The sequence below is a fragment of the Vulpes lagopus genome, chromosome X, assembly GCF_018345385.1.
Source record: "Vulpes lagopus strain Blue_001 chromosome X, ASM1834538v1, whole genome shotgun sequence".
In the NCBI taxonomy this organism is placed as follows: Eukaryota; Metazoa; Chordata; class Mammalia; order Carnivora; family Canidae; genus Vulpes; species Vulpes lagopus.
Genome location: NC_054848.1, coordinates 70,666,734 through 70,684,961, shown reverse-complemented (window position 1 = coordinate 70,684,961; position 18,228 = coordinate 70,666,734). Strand labels below are relative to the sequence as shown.

Sequence of the window (18,228 nt, the reverse complement as noted above, 5' to 3'; positions counted from 1 at the left end):
ACTGTTTCTGATTCTTTCTTTTGAGGTGAGTTTTTCCTTCTAGTCGTTTTGCTCAGTACAGAGTGGCCAAAAACAAGTTATACTGGGAAAAGGAGAAAAAGGGAGAAGAGAAAAAAGAAAAGAAAAAAAAGAAGAAAAAAACAAGGAAAGAAAAAAAAAGGGCAGGGAGCAAATGGAAAATAAAAAACAAGGACGAGTATCCTCAGTAAATCCCTCGACTTCCCCTGGAACGTTCCAGTGCTGCTTGGTCAATAACTTGCTTTTCCCCTGCCTGTGTAGCTGGTCTTCTGGGGGAGGGGCCTGCATTGATTCTCACTTTTGAGCACCTGGGGGAGCTGCTCAGCCCCCTGCCTGTTGCAGGGCTCAGTGAAAGTCGTTTAAACTGTTTATCCTATGAGGACACTGTGAGGCCCCAGGGGGAACAACAACAGTGGCGGCCAGCTCTCCAGCCCTGGAGTCAGCTCTTGCAGTAACTTCCACAGCTACCAGTCCGCAGGAGCCTAGATGCTCCGGGGGGTGGGAGCCGCCGATCTGTACAGCTCAGGGCCGCCCAGTGACAGGAGCGTCCTTGCTGTCCTGTGCCCTCCCGGCCTCTGCCTGTCCCGGGGGGAGCACCGGATCCTGGGCTGTGTCCCCCGGCGCCCTGGGTTCCGGGGACTGCGCTGTTGGAATTGGGCTCCCTGGCCATGCAGCTCCCTTCGCCTGGAGCCGTCTCAGAGCTGCTCCCGGGTCCAGCTGTGCACAGGCTGAAGCCTGTTAGGGAGCTCGGCCACGGGCATGGCACTCTCCCAGGGAGCACGTGCTCTATTAGTGCCCCTGGGAGCCTGAGGGCATCCCCACCCCTCCTGGGATCCTGCTCCACCTCCCTGCGAGCGCCTTTCCATCCAGGAAGATTGGTGAAGCTCCTGATTCTCCAGGATGGGGCTTTCCTATCCTGGGGGCACTGGCAGGGGCCTTAGCCTGCCTCCTCGTGGGGCCCCTCCCCCTTGGATGCCTTTTCTTTCTTTCTTCTTTTTTTTCCGTCTTCCTACCTTGGTAGAAGCCCGAACTCTTCTCACTGTAGCATTCCAGCTGTTCTCTCGTTAAAACTCAGGTCGAAATCGTAGGTTTTCGGGATGATTTGAAAGTTATCTAGGTAATTTGGTGGAGACAGGGGACTTGGGGACCCTACTCTTCCACCGTCTTGCCCCCTCCCCTGACATCTCTCTATATAGTAACTCCATTCTCAGTGCTCCTATTCTACTTTTGAATCTTCATGGATTTTTTTCCCATATTCTAATATTTTACATGGCTCCTTCTCTCAAGAGAAATTTAGTTCCTTAAAAGCAGAGTAAGACTTATAAAAATATCTTCCTGTTCTCAGCCTCTAACACTGTACCTGCAACTCAGTAAGTGTTTAATAAATTTTGTTTGAATTGAGACATCATTTATCTCATTTATACAATTAGCACACATGGCTTTTAAAGGGTTGACTACCTTGTACCACTGATGGCAGAGTTATAGGAACTCTCATACAATGCTAACAGAAAAAAAAATAGTAAGTTTTCTAGGAAAGAATTAGAAAAAGGCTTACAAATATTCATAATTTTTGACACAGTAATACTAGTTTTATAAGCTGTTTTTAAGAAAAAGCCTAAAAGAGAAACTAATATTTTTGACCATAGAAAATCATATAGTCTTATTTAAAATAGCATAAAAATTAGTCTAGATGACCAGTAATATGAGAATGATTAAGCAAAAATCTTTAGTGCAATGCAAGGAATAATTATATAAACAATAATGTGAAATTCATAAAAATTTTGTAATAACAGAATACTTGTGATTTCTTTGACATCAAATGAAAAAAAATCCAAATTTATATACAGTATGATCATAACTTTGTAATGTATTTTGTTTTAATAACCTTTTTTTAGATGAAAAGCAACGTCCTAACTTTGAATGATACCCCTATATCACTCCCATTTTCATTCTGTGTTTTATTTATTTTTTTAATTTTCACACATTTATTAGGCACCTACTGCGCACCATGGTAGAAGACCAAGGTGGAGAACATAATAATCCTCAGGGCAGCTGTTGGTCCTCATCCTGTGAGTTCACAGATTAGAAGTAGTAGGATCAAACATGGTACTGACAGAAAAAAGAACAGAGATTGACAGGGGCTGTAATGCTAGTGAAAGTTGGATAGTAGGGGGCTCCCTGCAGGTGGGAAGCCAGGGTGAGTGTAAGGAAGACTTAAAGGAGAGAAAGCACAGCAGTAGGTGCAGGTCTTCAGGCAGCTGTGTGCCAAATAGCATCTGGGACATTTGGGGAAAATGTAGGTGGTCAAGGCCAAACTTAGAGGGTGGGTTGTACTCCAAGGTAGCCACTGGAGGCTTGGATCAGAACAGTATGGCCAATGGCCAATGGCCTCTAGCCACTACGTGGGGGACTCACTGGTGGAGTGGGGGCCTCTGTAGGGAGCAGGCAGATGATAGGACTTTTCCCTTTTCTGGCTCCCAGTGTCCCTCCTCCTGACAGTACAGACGATCCATAAATATAGAGCATTTATTTAAGGACTCCTGGGTGGCTCAGCAGTTGAGCGTTGGCTCAGGGCATGATCCTGGAGTCAGGGATTGAGTCCTGTATCAGGCTCCTTGCGGGGAGCCTGGTTCTCCCTCTGCCTATGTCTCTGACTCTCTCTCTGTGTCTCTTATAAATAAATAAATAAATAAATAAATAAATAAATAAATCTTTTAAAAGATAAAAAAATTATTTATTTGAGAGAGAAAAGAGAGAGAATGAGCACAAGCAGGGGGAGGGCAGAGGGAAAAGCAGATTCCCTGCTGAGTGCTGAGTCCTGGGGGGCTTGATCCCAGGACCCTGAGATCACGACCTAAGCTGAAGTCAGATGCATAACTGAATGAGCCACCCAGGTGTCCCTGACTCAATGTTTTCATATAGACCTTAGCTGAGAATGATGTTCACATTAAGTGGCTGAAGAAAAATTTTAAAAAATGTTTGTGACACATAAAAGTTGCATTTTTAAGTGGCTGAAAAAAATGAAAGAAATTTGTGACACATAGAAGTTGTGTGAAATTCAAATTTCAGTGTCCATAAGTAAGATTTTATTGGAACATGACCATTTACACATTGCCTATAGCTGTTTTTCACCATCCCTTATGACAGGGAATTTATGTGGTCTGCAAAGCCTAAAATATTTAATATCTACCTCTTTGGGAAGAGTTTACTAAACTGTGTTCTATTTTTGTTATTATTATATAATTGACATAACACTGCATTAGTTTTGGGTATATAACATAATGATTGGATATATGTATATATTATTAAATGATTACAACAATAAATTTAGTCAATACCTATTACCCTATAGTTACAATTTTTTTGCATGTGATGAGAACTTTTGTAATTTGCTCTCTTAGCAACTATAGTCACCATGCTGTACATTATATCTCCAGGACTTATTTATCTTATAGGTGAAAGTTTGTACCCTTTGACAACCTCCACTTATTTCTTGTACCTTGCCCCCCACTACCTCTGGCAACCAGCCCATGCTCTAGATTAATACAAATGTACTCTTGGGACATCAGAAAGAACACCGGCAATTTCCTAGTCCAGTTCTCTTGAGGATATGGAATCAGAGAAAAAACAAGAGTGATTGTGCATGTACACACAGGTCACTGGATATGTTTCCTCTACTATCACAATGCAACCCTATCTCTTTACAATGTCTGGTTCTGTTCCTCGGGGGATAAAATGCATATTATGAATTCCACCAGGTGAAGTTGATTATATATGTTTATTCTGCCAAATGCATCAACAGAATAATTTAATAGCACTAGAAAAGTATTTTTTATACAGTTAGTACAATACCACAGACAGTTAGGACCAAGGTACCACTGGGAAAATGTGTTTTAAAAATCTTCACATTAAGTGAATAAAATATAAAATAGATGCATGCAGAAACTCAAAGCTAGGTCCTGTAAGCCAGTCGCTATAAAAGGAAAAATTAACCATTATAAAGCAATACAAAACTTAATCTTGTGGCCAAATGATCACTTCTAAGAATAAAAGAGCGATCCAAATCAAATTCACCAACATGATACCTTATACTTCCTTTCGGACTTTTTCGAGATCTAATCATTCAACAAGATGTCTCTTAAATAACTGACCTATTTGTAGTTAACATGGACGTTACAGCGATACTCCAATACATTTCAGAATGTTTCCAAGTCACACATCCCAGTGTCACACACACACACACACACACACATCCTCATGTCATTCTCATAATCACCCTATGAAATATATCCTGTTATTATCTCTATTTGCACATGAAAAATCTGAGGCAAAGAGAGATTAAATAATTTCCTCAAGGTCATATATCAAGTAAGTGGCAGAGTTTTAGTATTTGAAGTTCTATAGTCCAATCTGTGCTCTTACCAATATGCTCTACTTTCTCTCAGGAATCAGGAAAAGCAAGTTTTAGTTCAGCAGCATTTCCAAGTATGGAAAGCATAAGCTAAACCTGGTATGTAAAGTTCTTTTATGTCCTTAATTTAACACACACTTATTTTCTGCTAATGGCATAATATTGCCACCAAAAAGGACAAGGACCTAGGAAAGGAACAAAGCATGGTCCTCACCCTCATGGAGCTTGTAATTTTGTAGAGACACTAAAACAAGTACATACAAGGATGCATGAACTGATGACAGTATCAGATTGTAACACACTACAGAGCAGGAAGTAAGAAAATTTGTAAAGTAAAGCAAGGTGATATATTCCTTGAGATATGTGACTGGACAGTTTCCATCTTCTCAGTCAAGAATGAGGAAACATGATCTTCTGGGGATATGGAGGATACGCTCAGAAGCTAAAAACAAAAACAAATTCCTAAACCCCAAAACCAACCAACCAACCACTAAGGAAACAAAAACACCCCTACAGTTTGGAATTGCTGTTGTGGGGGTTGGGGGTGGAAAGAGGTATTGGAATTAAATGGAAAGCTATCCCAACTTCATTAGGAACCTATGGTTAGAAATCATGGGATAGGAGACCCCATTAGGTGGGCTGTGTGATTTTGTCATCTTTGCAGGACTTGGGATTGAAATCGAGTGACAGAAATAGCAAGGTGAGACTGACAAAGGCTAAAGGAAGGGGGTTTTGGGGAAAGTATGGGGACTCTACAGTGCTAGACAGTGTGTGCTTGAAATGTACATATTAGGTTACATGATGAATACACCCAGAGGGTAACTAATTATGTTGGAAGAAAAATGAAAGGATAAGGAAAAGTATAGGTAAAGTCATAATGAGATCAACAGACTCATTATGAGTCTTACATTGAGGTTTGAGAGGCAAGGATTATGTAAGGATGATTGTGGATATAAAGGTACATTTCAAAGCTTGAGATCCTGGAGACAGCCATATTCTGTGTGATGACAAAGTCTATTACTTGTATGCTTATGAGAGAGCTGAAAGGGGGAGAAAAATTCACACAGATGGAATCAAAGCCAAGGAACTTTGAAACCAAATTGTATAATGAGACTCATCTTCAATGGTGGAGTCAACATTTATCTCTTATTTTCTGCTAAGTAAACATTTATTTCTCAGTTTTGTATTTTTCTTTCCTTGAGGATGTTTCATTTTGCTTCTTGGTTTTTTTTTTTAAGATTTTATTTATTTATTCATGACAGACATCTACACACACACACACACACACACACACACACACAGAGGGAGAGGGAGAGAGAGAGAGAGAGGCAGAGACACAGGCAGAGGGAGAAGCAGGCTCCATGCAGAGATCCCAATATGGGACTCGATCTGGGGTCTCCAGGATCAGGCCCTTGGCTGAAGGCGGTGCTAAACCACTGAACCACCCGGGCTGCCCGTGCTTCTTGTTTTGATGAGGAGTTATGTTTAGAAGGGAGAAGTCTGAGGAAAAGGGTATGATTAGCAAAAGGTGAAAATCAGATTTTAGCAGAACGATATTTTATTATCTCTCTGGGGGAATGCAGATTGACAAAAACTGTTTTGGTTCATAGAATGACATTCACACAAACATCTTGAATAATTTTGTTTTCCATATTTTTAAAGTAGATAATATAAAAATAATTGGTAATTCTTTCAAAATGAGAATGGAGAGTTACTGTAAAAATGTTTTTTAGTTATTTAAATTACACTGAATTTCTAAGTTTTATAGACACAGTGCAATATTTTTTAATCTGGTGCTATCAACTTGAAGCTTTTTTCTTTTCTTTCTTTAAACATTTTTATAAAGTGTCATAGAGCTATAGTGAGTTATTATTTTTTATTTTTAAAGATTTTATTTTATTTATTCATGAGAGAGAATTCTGCAGAGACATGGGAAGAGGGAGAAGCGGCTCCCTGTGGGGAGCCTGATGCAGGACTTGATCCCAGGGCCCCAGGATCACGACCTGAGCTCAAGGCAGATGCTCAACCACTGAGCCACCCAGGTGCCCTGTAGGGAGTTATTCTTAATTATATACATACTATTTAGTTATTGTATGCATTTTTAAGTGGCCGCAGTTTTCAGACATGAATACATAACAGCAAAAAAATAAAAATAAAACAGTACATCCAGATGTTAAGAAATTAGTGAAGTATTCCCTAAGTGCAATCCACATATGTTTTATAAGCTAATTAACTCTCCCGGGCCTCTGGACAGTACCAATAAGAATCAGTTTAAAAGTAATTTACTCAAAAAGCCTGAAATAATTAATATGCCTCAAAATGTGTTCAAATATGACCAAAAGTCACTTTAGACCCCTGACCTACTGTATGGGATATTACCTAAATGGGTTTTTACTCAGTAAAATAGAAAATAAATTTATCATGGGCCTTTAAGATATGTTTTGATGAAACTTTAAAGTTTTACTTACAGGAGTCTTCAAGGAATGTATAATAAATCTGGGACAGCACAATAACAACAAAAAGAAACTTGCTCTTGGAAGCATAAGACCTGGATCCCACTTATTTTTCATAGGACTTTTGACAACACATTTAAACAGCTTTTTTTTTTTTTAAGATTTTATTTATTTATTCATGAGAGACACACAGAGAGAGGCAGGCAGAGACACAGGCAGAGGGAGAAGCAGGCTCCATGCAGAAAGCCCGATATGGGACTCCATCTGGGGTCTTCAGGATCAGGCCCTTGGCTGAAGGCAGCGCTAAACCGCTGAGCCACCCAGGCTGCCCTAAACAACTTTTTAAGGCAGTTTTCTTGCCTGTAAAACAAGAACAATACCACCTGCCTTGCTGATCTTATAGAGTGGAAATAAAGATGCAAATGAGTTGTGAAACTCTTTGTAAACAGTGCAACATTAAAAACAAAAAAAAAATACAACAACTTGAGTTGAAATGTTGCCATAGAGAAATTGCACTTGACAGCCAGATAGGGACAAAACAGCTCCCTGACTCTTAATAGTAAATTTCTATGTATAAAGGTAATATTTAGAAACCAAGGTACAGTACATGGGATATATTTTTTCATAGGAAACTTATCAGGGGGATCCCTGGGTGGCGCAGCGGTTTGGCGCCTGCCTTTGGCCCAGGGCGCGATCCTGGAGACCCGGGATCGAATCCCACGTCGGGCTCCCGGCGCATGGAGCCTGCTTCTCTCCCTCTGCCTATGTCTCTGCCTCTCTCTCTCTCTGTGACTATCATAAATAAATAAAAATTAAAAAAAAAAAAAAGGAAACTTATCAGGAATGACTCTATTTTTTTAAAGATTTATTTACTTATTTATTCATGAAAGACAGAAGCAGAGACATAGGCAGAGGGAGAAACAGGCCCTCCGTGGGGTGCCCAATGTGGAACTCGATCCTGGGACCCGGGATCACGCCCTGAGTTGAAGGCAGACACTCAGCTCAACCACTGAGCCACCCAGGTATCCCAGCAATGGCTCTATTCTATAGCAGGGATACTCCATTAGAATTCTATCAATTCATAAAAAATAATTAGGTTAATTTTAGGACCACAGTATATAACATTTATTTTCTTGTTTTTTTTCCCCCATTTCATTTAATTCCCAATTAGTTGCCATACAGTGTAACATTAGTATCAGGCATAGAATCTTGTGATTCATCACTTATATACAACACCAAGTGCTCATCAAAACAACTGCCTTCCTTAATCTCCATCACCCATTTAACCTATCCCTCTGCCTCCCTCCCCTCTAGTAACCCTGAGTTTGTCCTCTATAGTTAAGAGTCTGTTTTATGGTTTGCCTCTCCCTTTTCTTCCCTATGTTCATTTTTCATTTCTTAAATTATACATATGAGTGAAATCATATGGTACTTGTCTTTCTATGATTGACTTATTTTGCTTAGCTAACACAGTCTAGTTCCATCCACATCATGGCAAATTGCAAGATCTCATTCTTATTTATGGCTGAGGAATATTCTATTGTATACATGTACCACTACTTCTTTATCCACCCATCAGTTGAAGGACATTTGGGCTCTTTCCATAGTTTGGCTATTGTTGATAATGTTGCTATAAACATTGGGGTGCATGTGCTCCTTAGTATTTTTGTGACCTTTGGGTAAATACCTAGTAGTGCAATTGCTCGGTCATAGGACAGACCTATTTTTAACTTTTTGAAGAACCTCCACAGTTTTCCAGAGTGGCTGCACCAGATTGCATTCCCACCAACAATGTAAGAGTGTTCACCTTTCTCTACAGCCTCATCAACACCTGTTGTGTCCTCTGTTGCTAATTTTAGCTATTCTGACCATTGTCAAGTGGTATCTCATCATGGTTTTGATTTATATTTCCCGGATGATGAGTGATACTGAACATCTTTTCATATGTCTGTTAGCTATCTGCATGTCTTCTTTGAAAAATGTCTATTCATGTCTTCTGCTCATTTTGTAATTGGATTATTGATTTTGTGGGTATTGAGTTGAATCAATTCTTTATATATATTTTGTACATTAAGCCTTTATCAGATGTGTCATTTGCCAATATCTTCTTCAATTCCAAAGGTTGCCTTTTAGTTTTGTTCATTGTTTCCTTGGTTGTGCAGAAGGTTTTTTTTTTTTTTTTTTTTTTTTTTTTTTAATCTTGATGAAGTCCCAATAGTTCGTTTTTGCTTTTGTTTCTCTTGCCCCAGGAGACATACCTAGAAAGAAGTTGCTATGGCCCATATCAATGCCTGTGTTCTCCTCTAGGATTTTAATGGTTTCCTTTCTCACATTTATGCCTTTAATCCATTTTAATTGTATTTTGTGTATGGGGTAAGAAAGTGGTCCAGTTTCATTCTTTTGCACATGCCTTTTCACTTTTTCCAAAACCATTTGTTCATGAGACTGTCTTTTTTCCATTGGATATTCTTCCCTGCTTTGTTGAAGATCAATTCACCATCTGGTCGTGGGTTCATTTATGGGATTTCCATTTTGTTTCACGGATCTAGTTGTCTGTTTTTGTTCCACTAGTATACTGTCTTGATCACTACAGCTTTGTAATATAACTTAAAGTCTGGAATTGTGATGCCTCCAGCTTTGCTTTTCTTTTTCAAGCCTGATGTGGTTATTGGGTTTTTTTGTGGTTCTATACAAATTTTAGGATTGTTTGTTCTAATTCTGTGAAAAATTCTGATAGGGATTGCATTAAATGCACCAATTGCTTTAGGTAGTATAGATATTTTAACAATATTTGTTCTTCTAATCCATGAGCATGGAATGTCTTTCCATTTTTTGTGTCATTATCAATTTCTTTCATCAGTGTTTTATAGTTTTCAGAGTATAGATCTTTTACGTCTTTGGTTAGGTTTGTTCCTAGGCATCTTATTGTTTTTGGTACAAATGTAAATGAGGTCAATTCCTTGATTTCTTTTTCTGCTGCTTCATTATTGTTATATAGAAATGCAACAGATTTCATATTGATTTTGTATCTTGTGACTTTATTAAATTCGTGTATCAGTTCTAGCAATGTTTTGATGGAACATTTCTAGGTACCTTTATTATATCTGTGAAGATTTCCTAGCCTTTATATGAAAAGCAATGACTACCTAACATATGGAAAATTATCTGAGGTCAATACTTTAATGCTGCTTCAACTCCAAATACAAACCTCTTTAATTGTAAGATCAATATAACCAAACTTTCATTTGCTGCCTTCTATGCTTCTTACCATCAAGATGGGGACATTCTCAAAACCCTCTGATCTTTTCTCTATAAACTTTTTATCTTAATACATTATTTTACAGAAAGGCTTTATTTTATATAAGCTGAGAATCCCCAAATCTCTATATCTAAGCCCTGTCCTCTTATTTGAGGAACAGTCTTCTCTTTTCCCATATCAATTAAACACATCCAATTGGGTGCTCCGTCCTTATACACAACATATCCAAACCTCAGCAACCACTCTTCCCCTAGAAACCAAAATCTATTTCTTATTATCCTGTTTTCCCCAATGGTACCACCATTTTTTCAGCTGCCATTGCTTAAAACCATAGTTAGTTTTTACTCTTTATCCTTTTTATTAACAACATCCAGCCAGTCACCAATTCTTATCAATAGTTATTGCTCAAAATGCCTTTTAGCATTATCTTTGCCTTCTTCACAGCATCTGCCACTCTTCTGAAGGTCACATCACCTAAACTACAACTGGTCCTCATGCTTTCAGTGAGTCCCAAATGCCCCTGGGATCATGGAGGAGTGTCTGTAGAACACTGATGTCACTATATCACACCCTGATATTAAAACTTAAAATTAAATCCTTCAATTACATTTCAAGCCCACCAAGCTACTCTAGGTTACAGAATGTAATTGGAAACTAATGAATATGACTAATATGCTGAACACAAACCAGAAGGTTTTTAAGAATGCATTACAGTAATACGAATTAATAGGAGACTATAATTCTATTCCAAATATTAAAAAAAATAGTCAAATCTTCATGGTGGACGTAAAATGAAATAGTTTTTGTAAACTTTATAGACCAGCTTTACCGTCTCTGGGAATTAAAATTGTACTAGTGTTCTTTTGGTGAACATGTGGACTCTACTACACATAAACAGACAATGATTGAATCTATGTTATGCTATTTCTCTCTGTGGTGTAGGTTAAAAGCTACAATTTTAATCAATTCTTTAAACATGCAAATCATATTTCATGCAGAGATCTTTCATTGATCTCGCAAAGACCAGCTATCAGCTACATTTTTAGCATGACATATGGAGAGAAATCTCAATTTTGCCAAGATAATCTTGTTTTATTGCATTTCTACAGTTTTCTCTTTACAAATTGTTACTAGTGTCACACTTTAATGAGTAGCAAAGTACAGATATTCTAATTTTGAGATTTTATTCATTTGGGGGGAAGGAGTTTTATTGCTTTTCAGAAGTAGAAAAAACTATGTCTTATGTACATAATTGTATACTGCTTATTTTCTTTTCTCCATTAGCAGAATATTGCTGCCTAATTAAGGGTATGAGCTTAGGGAAAAAAAGTAAGCATACACTAATGAGTAATACTAGGGCAATGAGCAAAGTTGGAAAACACTATTTTTTTGCTTGTCTTACATCAACAGACTTCATTTTCTACATGAATTCTCTCTTCACAAAAACAGTATTTTTAAATTTTCTACCATAAAAACAGAATCTAGCATATGACTCCAATCGTTTTAGGACTCAGGATCTCATATTACTTGTAGTCAAATGTTTAAGTATTAGGCAGAAAACTATCATATTCCTCCCAAAGATTTGCTCCATGAATTTTCTAATATAAATGCAAGGGCAAGATCTTATAAATAACTTAAGGATTTAAGCATTTGTCTAGGGATAACTTGAACTTTTAAAAACGGGATCTCAATTTTGCAGACAGTTTTATTTAAGTATGCCTTATATTCACTAACCTGAATGTAACAAATGGGTTTGACTTTCTGATTATTGCCTCTTCTAATGTGATCTAAGAATCTCCTTACTTTGCTCTAGTATTCACTATCACATGTAACTTTTACTTTGCCAGAGTTGTAATAAACTAAGGTCTGTTTGAAATAAGTCTTCAAAAATTTTCTCTTAGAGTCAAACTGATTCATTACTTTCCAATCATTTTAGCAGGGTAATTATTTCACGTTATCTTCTTGAAGTTAAGGGGTAATTTTTATATTTCTCACTGAGCCTAGCATAATACCTCATACTTAGTAAGAACAAAAAATAGTGGGTGAAATGAATAAACGAATAAATAAGTAGTGGGTGAAATGAATGTTACTATCCATTTTTAGCTAAGAAAAAACTACATCATGTCCTAAGGAATAAGCAGACAATATGGGGAAGCACCTCTATGTTCTTCATATAGCATGCTGACCCACATTGCTTCAGTGAGTTTTCTAAGTCTTATATTTTTCTTAGTGGCATGAATAGACAAGGTATTTTGTTAATGCTTGACTGTATGAATGAATGGTGAATGAATAAATGACATATAAGTTTTAGTATTAAAATATTTTCTGTATTGTTATGGCATATTTTATACATTAAATGTGACTATTAGAATGAACGCACACACATGGGCACAAATTTCTACTGATTAATGTCCTCGAGGGAATTTTCAATATAAATGTAATGGTTGAATCACTGGAAACTGCCATTTTTGTTGGCCAACATATCTATGCCAAGGTATGGATGATGGAATGAGTTCTAATTCAATTTTAAGAAGCTAAAATCTTTTGACTTCACTGACCACCTGAATACTGACATTGCATGCTTTTATTTTTTTTTTATTTTTTTTATTTTTTTTTAATTTTTATTTATTTATGATAGGCACACAGTGAGAGAGAGAGAGAGGCAGAGACACAGGCAGAGGGAGAAGCAGGCTCCATGCACCGGGAGCCTGATGTGGGATTCGATCCCGGGTCTCCAGGATCGCGCCCTGGGCCAAAGGCAGGCGCTAAACCACTGCGCCACCCAGGGATCCCATTGCATGCTTTTAATCATATGTTCATTCTGTATCCTTCAAAAAAAGTCTGGGCATATTTTTATTATGTAATTCCTAACATAGCATTTATTTTTGTAGTCTTACATTTTATTAAATATCCTCCAATTTACAGTGACAAGAGCATTCAATTGATAATACCTATAGGCTTCCAAGTCTTCCTGAGCCATTCTTTTTTTCAACTATTAAAAGATGTAAACATTCTGAGGTTGGACCATAATTATATATTTTAGCTCTTCCTTCTCTTAGTTCTTAGAAAATGTATAATCTGCCTGGTAAAATCTAAGCATTTGGGTTTCATATTGTTCCTTAAGTGTTTTTTTTATCTGTAAATCTCCTTAATAAGAATGTTAAGTTCCTCTAGAGCAGACCCATCACCTTTTTCTCACCAAACGTATTATACTCAGTCCTCATTAAAAGTTCTTCCTATTTATCTCTGATGCTAGATATGAGATTGCCAATAAACTTATGCTCAAGCCACCATGAGATTCTCCTCTGCAGATGGTCTGTATGTTACTAGTAACATGATATTCACAAGAGAGAATCAAGAAAGACATCTTCAGGTTTGCTTGTTTGTTTGTTTGTTTGTTTTTTTAAACCTTAACTGTGTAAAATGACAATAGACTATGGGAGTTGAATTTGTCCTATAAGGAATAAAGTATCTTCAAGGTATAAACACACATGGCCCATTTTTATACTGCAGAAGTAGAGAAAATATAGACTATAAAGTTGCCATTTCTAGTGAATATGAGTGAGTAGTAATAAAGTTTTCAATACACTAGACATGACTGGGAAGATAATTAGAAAATCAGGAAAGGCCAATTAATCAGAGTTCAGTTAAAGTAGGTGTTCATAAAACATGATATGTATCTTAAATATGTATATTTTAACTGAAAATGTAAATAATATTCATTCGACAATCTTTTTTTTTTTTTTTAAGATTTTGTTTATTTGACAGAGAGGTGGGGAGGGAGAGAGAGAGAACACAAGCAGGGGGATCAGCATAGGGCGAGGGAGAAGCACACTCTCTACTGAGCAGGGAGCCTGATGCTGGGCTTGATCCCAAGACGCTGGGATCATGACCTGAGCCAAAGGCAGATACTTAACCAAATGAGCCACCAGGCACCCCATCATTTGTCAATCGTTTTGATGTAGAACTAAAGTATTCTCTTTGAGTTAGGGTACTCTGATTGCTTCTCTGCAGAGGCCCACTTGCATATACACCACATCTAAATCAGTTTCTAGACTAGTTTCTAGAGCTTAAATATGTTCACGAAGCAATCTGAGTTTAAAGGATTTTAGAGTTGGCTTCTATCTTTTAAGTCTGTTTGCCCACACCTGATTAGATAGCACATTTAAGCTGACTATCAAGCATTTCCAAAGCATCCAACAAAGTTTTCATAAAAAAATGGTGTATCTTAAAAAAAAACAACAACAACAGTTTCTTGGTTTTACATAACGTTTAACTGAAGGACATAATTTTTTTAAATATATATTTTTTATTTGTTCATGAGAGACACAGAGAGAGGGGCAGAGACATAGGCAGAGAGAGAAGCAGGATCCCTGTGGGGAGCCTGATGCAAGACTTGATCCCAGAACCCTGGGATCATGAACTGAGCCAAAGGCCGACGCTCCACTACTGAGCCACTCAGGGGTTCCAATTGAAGGACATATTTGCACCAAGCACAAGTGGCATATTATAGGAGGTTTAGAATATAATCACTATATATTCATGGTAAGCCAAGATCTCAAGATCTCAAATGTTTAGAACAGATGTGCCACGTTATACTTTGAGGATACCTTACTAGCTGCAAGCACTCAGAATATTCTGGGCATCAGTCAACACCTTACATCTAGTAAAGTGTAAGCACTGATTTCTCAGACAACTTAGTTACGAGAAGGTGGGCTAAGAGAATCTCTACCATAAAGATGATAGAAATGACAGAGACTCCACGAAGAGATGCATCCTTTATGAATCCCTTACTGAGATCATTTTCAATTCCTAGAATATTCCAGTATTTAAATTGGGAATTTTATAAGGAAAATATTTTCTAAAATTAATGACTCATGTAAGGATTAAGATGCCACTGTTGTTGGAGCTCATCTAATCTTAGAAACTCTATTCCTCTATCAAATATAAGTTGAATAACTAGGAGACAACACAGCATATTTCCCTCAAAAGACATTAAGGCAAATAATAATTCAGCTAGAAATAATTTATTTCATTCATCAACACACACCAAAATTCAAGGAAATAAAAGCGACACATATGCAAAGCATTTCTATTTAACAATCCTCCCCTCAAGAATAAAAGAATAAAATGAGTTTGTTGTTAGATCTGCACACAATTAGAGGGAAGTAGGATCATTAGAGGTAGAAAGTGGTTTATTGATGGGCCTCATTGTTCTCAGTCCATAAACGAAACCAGTTTGCTCCTAATGACCTCCTTAATTTTGACAGTGCTAAATTACAGTTGGCTATCTAATAATCTCAATCTTTGCCTTATTTTATTAAAGGATAAAAAGATTAATTAGATAGTAAGTGAACTTACAATATTTAAAGAAAGACCATATCATAATTTTACTGACTAAAGCCTGTGGTGATTACCAAGATACCTTAGTCACTACAGTCTAATTGAAAACCTTGAAATGTTGAAAACAGCTATTTTCAGAAACTGACAAATAACTATTGAGGTAACACCACATCCCAAATAAATTGAATATCATTATATTTTATATTTATTAAAAGTCTAATCAAGTTAGAAAATAGTTGCTTTTTATGAGTACATGATATTCTATCTGATATTTGAGACTAATTTAATCCTTAGGGTTTTCATTTCATTTTAAACTAAAAAGGATAATAGTTATAGTTGCCAATAATTTTCCTTACTTTGACCTGGACCCACCATCTGTTTTTTGAAACAAAAAACAAAACACAAAACAAAACCTCCCCAAACCTCAGAAATATATAACTGTTGCTTCCTAAACTGCTAAGGCTGAAATTCAAATGTACAGTTGACCCTACAGATCAAACTACTAAACTACAAGGAGTTCAGTGTTAGCATAAAGCTGTTGTTCATACATACTGCGACACTACTAATTTAATTCAGAACAAATATGGGTTTTATTACATCTTAGGGAAAATTCATTAAATATCAGTTATATACTAAACAGTAAAAAGTAGAGAGACAATATGCAAGATATCAAGAATGGTACTTCTAATGACCTATTTTAATTAATGTTTGTGGGAATGGTAGGCCAATAAATGAAAACATATCAGAAAATAAATGCAAAATTAACAATGTTTGAACTTAAAATAATCAAACCATGGTGACTCTAATAGTAGAGAAAAATCTATCGTTTTTTATCCAAAAGTTGATGGATGCTAAAATATTCCCAGAAAACATAAGATCATAGAAGTTTATTTGAATCACTCACATTTGAGAACATAAGAAAAATATTAGTGTGCTGAAATTTAAGGAAGGAGAATTGGAAATGATTCTATAATCATTAAGTAGACACTGAGATAAACTGTCTAGAATTTATAGTAAAAAAATGAACCATATGTATACTAATAAAACTATTAAAAATAGTAGACATTATAAAAGATGAAAAATTCACTTTAGACTCAGAACTGAGGAAAACTCAAGGGCAAGAGCAAAACTAAGATCCTTTTGCACTTTAACAAAATAAAAGCCACAAAATAAAGTATAACCTCCAGGCAATTCTCTCTCAAGAATTCAGCGGTCACATTATACTAGCACTATGCTTTATTCTTTATTATAAGCTCCTAAGTGAATTAAGACTGATATTATATGACTTTCAGATTTTCCTTTAAAAATTATAATATCATGTGTGTTAAAATGAATTTAGGAGAAACTCGAGAGGTGATGCAATTTCAATATGTATTCTTACAATTAAAAATTGACTTTAACTACTATATATGGGTTAATCCACTTTGGTTGGGAGTATTTTGTCATTCAAGAACACATTTTCATTTATTCAATGAACTACATTTTCGTTTTATTCTTCAAATACAAAAATAAACAATAAAATGAAGGAATAAACCTGCATGTGGATGAGACGTTTCTCTAAAATGATGATTGAAAAAAAAATTGAAAAAAATAAAATAAAATAAAATAAAATGATGATTGATTCAATGCACTACAAACTTTGTAAAATAAATGTATATAGTACTTTGATACTGTTGGAATATCTTCATCTAAATATAAATTCTTTGGTACAAATCCCAATTCAATTTTCATTGTAGCTCTTTAGAATAAAGAGAAAGACATTTAATGTCAATCATTTGTGCACTTTATAGAGTCCGCTCATTTAATAAGCACCTTCTCAGAAATAAAAAAAAAATGTGAGGGGAGCAAAATCATTTTAATTGTGGGAGAAGGTTAATACTGTAACTTTGGACAAAACTTTGAGCAAGAAATTCCAGTGACTACCAGAAGAATTAATTACTTTATTTTTAAACAAAAGCATATTACTTAACTGCCTTTCTGTTGAATCAAGTATTTTTGTGTATAGCAGAGTAATCTTTGAGTAGATATATTAGGAAAAGATTTAGCTAATAAATTCTATATCAACCAACACTCTCAGAGCACTGCTATACAGACAAATCTCAACATCTGTGCAGACAGTATTTTTAATTGAACTAGATTCTATGAAGGTTAGGAAAGTTGTATTTCATCTTTGTTTAGCTGCAAGATGAATTTATTATTTATTTGACCCAAGTTCAACATAAGAAATAATAGGTAGATAGATATTGATTAGGTCAAACGATACCTAATTGTAATTTTATAGGTCAAAATGGTTGTGTATCAGCAATTACATGTGTTTTGACCTACAACTTCAAATCCATATACTCTAAGAGCACTTTAGGTATTAGAAATGTCAGTAACATTTGCAATGGATGCATTTTTACAGAAAACCAAGACTTTATTTTTTTAATTTTTATTTTATTTTATTTTTTTGAAAACTAAGACTTTAGTCAAAGACCTATATCAATATAATTAGGTCATTCCCCCCCCCCTGTTTTTTGTGGAAACCAGAATTTCAACTAAAGATGAGACAAGCAAACACTCATATGAGTTCTATAACCAAATATAAAAGACAACAGCAGCAACAACAAAAATCTATTGAATTTTTTTTTTTACAGTATTTGCTGGCTATATAAATGGACTATGTGGCAAATATATATAAACATACATACCTGTTAGTTATTATTCACCTGAAAATCAAGGACAGTGAACACCTTTTTTCTATA

General features: G+C 36.1%; 1 protein-coding gene across 6 annotated transcripts in view; it reads right to left on the bottom strand.

Annotated features, from left to right (window-relative positions):
- The window catches only part of DIAPH2 (diaphanous related formin 2), a 1,156,455-nt gene that overhangs the window by 402,231 nt on the left and 735,996 nt on the right, over positions 1-18,228 (bottom strand). The window contains exon 24 of one of the 6 annotated variants that reach the window (XM_041741556.1): positions 7,040-7,242. The exons of the other annotated variants lie outside the window; for them this stretch is intronic. Within the exon in view, the coding sequence (XP_041597490.1) occupies positions 7,055-7,242 (188 nt within the window). The 3' untranslated portion in view covers positions 7,040-7,054. Of the gene's footprint in view, positions 1-7,039; positions 7,243-18,228 lie in introns of those variants that run through there. 6 annotated transcript variants of the gene reach the window in all.